The sequence below is a fragment of the Ranitomeya imitator genome, chromosome 2 (genome assembly GCF_032444005.1).
Source record: "Ranitomeya imitator isolate aRanImi1 chromosome 2, aRanImi1.pri, whole genome shotgun sequence".
Taxonomy (NCBI): Eukaryota; Metazoa; Chordata; class Amphibia; order Anura; family Dendrobatidae; genus Ranitomeya; species Ranitomeya imitator.
In genome coordinates, this window is record NC_091283.1 from 229,929,131 (window position 1) to 229,935,130 (window position 6,000).

A 6,000-nucleotide genomic window follows, 5' to 3' on the forward strand; every position below is an offset into this window, starting at 1 on the left:
CTTCCCCCCCCCCCCCCAAAAAAAAAAAAAAAATTAATGAATTGTTGTTATTTGTTCATTTTGTTCAACAAAAATCGGAATAAAAAGAGAGAAAAAAGTTATGTGCCCGAAAATTGTAAAAATAAAAATGTCAACTCGTCCCGCAAAAAATAAGACCTCACATGAATCTGTAGACCAAAATATAGAAAAATTATAGCTCTCAAAATGTGGTGACGCAAAAACTATTTTTTTGCAATAAAAAGCGTCTTTTAGTGTGTGACGGCTGCCAATCAAAAACCCGCTATAAAAGTAAATCAAACCCCCCTTCATTACCCCCTTAGTTGGGGAAAAATAATAAAATAATAAAAGGATTTATTTCCATTTTCCCATTAGGGTTAGGGTTGGGGTTTGGATTAAGTTTACGGGTGGGTTAAGGGTGTGTCAGGGTTAGGGGTGCGGTTAGGGTTATGATTAGGGTTAGGGGTATGTTGGGATTATGGGTGTGTTTGGGTTAGCGGTGTTTTTAGGGTTGGGATTAGGGTTAGGGGTGTGTTGGGGTTAGCGTTGGAGTTAGAATTGGGGGGTTTCCACTATTTCGGCACATCAGGGGCTCTGCAAATGCAAAGTGACACCCACAGACTATTCCATCAAAGTCTGCATTACAAAACGCCACGTCTTCCCTTCCGAGCCCTCCCATGCGCCCACACAGTATTTTACCCCCACATACAGGGTATCAGTGTACTCAGAACAAATTGGACAACAACTTTTGTGGTCCAATTTCTCCTGTTACCCTTGGGAAAATAAACATTTGGGGGTAAAAAATCATTTTTGTGGGGAAAAAAAAGATTTTTTTTTTTCACAGCTCTGCGTTATAAACTTTAGTCAAACACATGGGGGTTCAAAGTTCTCACAACACATCTAGATAAGATCCTTTGGGGGTCTAGTTTCCAATATGGGGTCACTTGAAGGGGGGTTTCTACTGTTTAGGTACATCAGGGGCTCTGCAAACTAAATTTGATGCCTGCAGACCAATCCACCTAAGTCTGCATTTTTTGTGAAAAAAATGATTTTTTATTTTTACGGCTCTACATTATAAACTTCTGTGAAACACTTGAAGGCTCATCACACATCTAAATAAGTTCCTTAGGGGGTCTACTTTCCAAAATGGTGTCGAATGTGGGGAGTTTCCACTGTTTAGGCACATCAGGGGCTCTGCAAATGCGACTTTTGCACTGAAAAGTCATATGGCGCGCCTTACCTTCCGAGCTCTGCCATGCGCCTAAACAGTGGTTTACCCCCACATATCGGGTATCGTTGTACTCAGGAGAAATTGTACAACAATTTTGGGAGATTTGGGGTACAATTTCTCCAGCTACCCTTGGGGGTGTAATTATACTTACCTGCTCCTGGCGCGGTCCCTGCAGTCCCTGGCTTCCGCGGCGCTGCATATACTCACTGTCAGTCGGCCCCTCGGATCCAGAACAGGCCTTTCCCGCTCCTTGAGGCGCTCCGGTGACTGCTCCATGCATTGCGATCTCGCGAGATGATGACGTAGCGGTCTCGCGAGACCGCTACGTCATCATCTCACGAGACCGCAATGCACTCTTGAGACCGGAGCACGCGAGGAGCATCAGGAACCGCTTCGCCTGGATCCGGGGGCCAATGGAAGGTGAGTATATACCGTATATACTCGAGTATAAGCCGAGATTTTCAGCACATTTTTTTGGGCTGAAAGTCCCCCTCTCGGCTTATACTCTGGTCATATATTGGGAGTTCAGCAGGGTAGGGGGAGCGGGGGGGGGGGGGGGATGTGGGGGGTGGTGATGTAATTATACTTACCTGCTCCCGACGCGGTCCCTGCAGTCCCTGGCGCTGCAGATTCTTCCTGTACTGAGTGGTCACATGGCACTGCTCATTACAGAAATGAATATGCGGCTCCACCTGCCATAGGGGTGGAGCCGCATATTCATTGCTGTAAATGAGCGGTAACTGTGACCGCTCAATACAGGAAGAAGATGCAGCGCCGGGGAAGCCAGAGACTGCAGGGACCGCGCCGGGATCAGGTAAGTATACAGGGAGCGCAGCGCTGCACGATATTTACCTGCTCCTCGCTCCGATGCGACTCCGTCTGCAGCGTCTTCTGGCAGTGACGCTAAGTTCAGAGGGCGTGGTGACGTAGTCAGTGCGTGCCCTCTGCTGAGCGTCAGTGCTGGAGATGGAGCCGCACGAGGAGCAGGTAAATATTGAAAGCGCCGGCGTCCTGAGCGAAGAGAGGGGAGTATGTGATTTTTTTTTTTTATTGCAGCAGCAGCATTCTATATGGCACAGCTTTATGGGGCCATAATGAACAGTGCAGAACATTATATATAGCACAGCTTTCTATGGAGCATCTATGGGGCCATAATGAACGGTGCAGAACATTATATGTGGCACAGCTTTATAAGGAGCATCTATGGGGCCATAATGAACGGTATGGAGCATTATATATGGGGCACAGCTTTATAAGGAGCATCCATGGAGCCATAATGAACGGTGCAGAGCATTCTATATGGCACAGCTTTATAAGGAGCATCTATGGGGCCATAATGAACGGTATGGAGCATTATATATGGCACAGCTTTATAAGGAGCATCCATGGAGCCATAATGAACGGTGCAGAGCATTCTATATGGCACAGCTTTATATGGAGCATCTATGGGGCCATAATGAACGGTATGGAGCATTATATATGGCACAGCTTTATAAGGAGCATCCATGGAGCCATAATGAACGGTGCAGAGCATTCTATATGGCACAGCTTTATAAGGAGCATCTATGGGGCCATAATGAACGGTGCAGAGCATTCTATATGGCACAGCTTTATAAGGAGCATCCATGGGGCCATAATGAACGGTGCAGAGCATTATATGGGGCACAGCTTTATAAGGAGCATCCATGGGGCAATAATGAACGGTGCAGAGCATTCTATATAGCACAGCTTTCTATGGAACCTCCTTTGAGGCAATAATGAACGGTATGGAGCATCTATTTTTATTTTTGAAATTCACCGGTAGCTGCTGCATTTCCTACCCTAGGCTTATACTCGAGTCAATAAGTTTTCCCAGTTTTTTGTGGCAAAATTAGGGGGGTCGGCTTATACTCGAGTATATAAGGTAATTGGATCTGAATTAATTTTTTTGTGAAAAAAAGTTAAATGTTCATTTTTTTTTTTTAAACATTTGAAAAATTCCTGTGAAGCACCTGAAGGGTTAATAAACGTCTTAAATGTGATTTTGAGCACCTTGAGGGGTGCAGTTTTTAGAATGGTGTCACTTTTTGGTATTTTCTATCATGTAGACCCCTCAAACTGACAAATGTGATGTGGTTCCTAAAAAAATGGTGTTGTAAGAATGAGACAATGGTTAATTTTTAACCCTTATAACTGTGCACGGAAATAACGGTGTGGATCCGTGGGAAATCGGCAACGTGTGCACATAGCCTAACAAAGCGTCCTCCTCTGTCCTCTCCTGCTCCTAAGCTGTAACATAATAAAATAATACAGTAATATCTAAAAATCATGGCTTACTTGGTAAATATGGACCCCGCACTGTTAGACCACAGGCTGAACAGATCTGAATACAAGATTTTCAAACTGACACTGTAATAGTTTTATTTTTTAAATGATTCCATCGTGGTCCCAACTTGAGTTTTGGTACAGATGTGGCTCGGAGCATAGCAGGCACATGTGCAGTTTTTGAAATGTTTAAACTTTTTCGGAAATGCGGTTTAAAATTTTGCATTGGCTTGGGTAAAATATGTGACATATCTGGTGAAAGCCTGTACAGTTCTGAGTAGAATGGGGTTCATTTGGTTTCTCTACCTTTTTTCTAGCCTGAGTTATGAGGAGAAATGTAAAAGCAGGCAACACCGAAACTTGCACTTTTTCCAAACTTTGAAAATCAATTTAAAAAAAAAAAATCTAGAATTTTGTTTCTTCACATTTTGCATTCCCTGACACACTATTACCAAATAACAAAATCTCATAAGAGTTCTAAACAGAGGTAAACATCATTGGTTCACCGGGCATGGAAAAGGGAGGGGGCGTCCCGCGCGGGGCGGAGGGGGCGTCCCGCGCGGGGCGGAGGGGGCGTCCCGCGCGGGGCGGAGGGGGCGTCCCGCGCGGGGCGGAGGGGGCGTCCCGCGCGGGGCGGAGGGGGCGTCCCGCGCGGGGCGGAGGGGGCGTCCCGCGCGGGGCGGAGGGGGCGTCCCGCGCGGGGCGGAGGGGGCGTCCCGCGCGGGGCGGAGGGGGCGTCCCGCGCGGGGCGGAGGGGGCGTCCCGCGCGGGGCGGAGGGGGCGTCCCGCGCGGGGCGGAGGGGGCGTCCCGCGCGGGGCGGAGGGGGCGTCCCGCGCGGGGCGGAGGGGGCGTCCCGCGCGGGGCGGAGGGGGCGTCCCGCGCGGGGCGGAGGGGGCGTCCCGCGCGGGGCGGAGGGGGCGTCCCGCGCGGGGCGGAGGGGGCGTCCCGCGCGGGGCGGAGGGGGCGGCACTACGAACTATGCCCAGAACTGACAGTCCAGCTATTAGTCACGAGGGGGCGCCAGTGGACGCACGTATAGGATTATTGGGAGAGGGCCGGGTGCAGGTCACCGAGCAGGGAGACGACGTGAGGGCAGCGGCTCCAGCTGTGCGACCCTCCCAGGCATCAGACCTGTCCCCACACCACCACACCGGAGCGCAGCGCTGCCGCCTCTCATCCCCGGCACTGACCTTCTCGGTTTCCTTTCTGCTCAGCTGCGCAGGTCACGTGATGTGCAGCGGTGAGAGGCAGTACAGGAAGTGTACCGGTGCTCCCCAGAGCGCAGTGCGCCGTCATCAACACTGCGGCTGCGCACCACCCTCTGCTGCCGGAGTCCCACGCCGCGCGCTCCCCCCCCTGGGATCTCGTCTCTGATGGGGAGCGCGCTGGGGTCTCGCCTCTGGTGGGGAGTGCGCTGGAGTCACGCCTTTGGTGGGTAGCATGGCGGGGTGCGTGCTAGGGTCACGCCTCTGGTGGGGAGTGCGCTGGGGTCTCGCCTCTGGTGTGGAGTGCGCTGGGGTCTCGCCTCTGGTGGGTAGTATGCTGCTGGCATGCCACTGGTGGGGTGCGTGCTGAGGTCACGCTGCCCGTGGGGCGCACACCTCCCCCAGAATCTCACCTGAGCACCTCCTCGAGATGCTGCAGCTGTTCCTCCCAGGAGGAACTGAAGATGGCAATGTCATCCAAGTACGCCACTGTGTACGTCTCCAGTCCCTGAAGCAGGAGGTTGACCATCCGTTGGAAAGTGGCAGGGGCATTCTTCATGCCGAAGGGCATGACCGTGGACTCGTACAGTCCAAAGGGTGTGATAAAGGCGGACTTCTCCTGTGCCTCGGGGCTCAGGGGAATCTGCCAGTATCCTCGACTCAGATCTATTATTGTCAGGTATTTGGCGCAAGCTAATATCTCAAGCAGCTCCTCGATGCGCGGCATTGTGTGTGCGTTAGAGGCTGTGATGGCGTTGAGCCCCCTGTAGTCCACGCAAAACCGGGTTGTCCGGTCCTTCTTTGGCACGAGAACTACAGGTGAGGCCCACGCGCTTTTTGACCGTCGAATCAACCCCAGCTGTAACATCTCATTGATCTCCTGGCGCATAACCTGCTGCACCTGGTCGGAGATTTGATAGGGTGTTCGCCTTAGTGGGGCGTGATTCCCGGTGTCCACCTCGTGGACTGCTAACTCAGTCCTCCCAGGTCAGTTGGAGAACACGACCCGGAAGGGTTCCAGTGTGGTTTGCAACTGCAACCGCAGGGGTTCAGTTAACGAGGCGCTTACCTACCCGTCCTCGATAGACCCACCGGCCTTGGCTTGGGCCAGCATGTCCAGGAGGGTGTCTTCCTCCCCGTCTTCGGGTAAGCTGCAGACCGGTAGGACGAAAGGTTCACGTTCGTGATCAGCCTTCATCATGTTGACGTGAAAGGCCTTTCGCCTACCCCGTGCGTGGTCATGCGTGACCACATTGGTGACC

At 51.6% G+C, this 6,000-nt stretch overlaps 1 protein-coding gene across 1 annotated transcript in view; it reads right to left on the minus strand.

The window, feature by feature from the left end:
- Nucleotides 1–4,829, minus strand: part of LOC138662766 (death domain-containing protein CRADD-like) — a 49,656-nt gene extending 44,827 nt beyond the window's left edge. The window contains exon 1 of the mRNA XM_069748678.1: nt 4,724–4,829. Within this exon, the coding sequence (XP_069604779.1) occupies nt 4,724–4,829 (106 nt within the window). The remainder of the gene's footprint in view (nt 1–4,723) is intronic.
- Between the last annotated feature and the right edge of the window lie 1,171 nt (nt 4,830–6,000).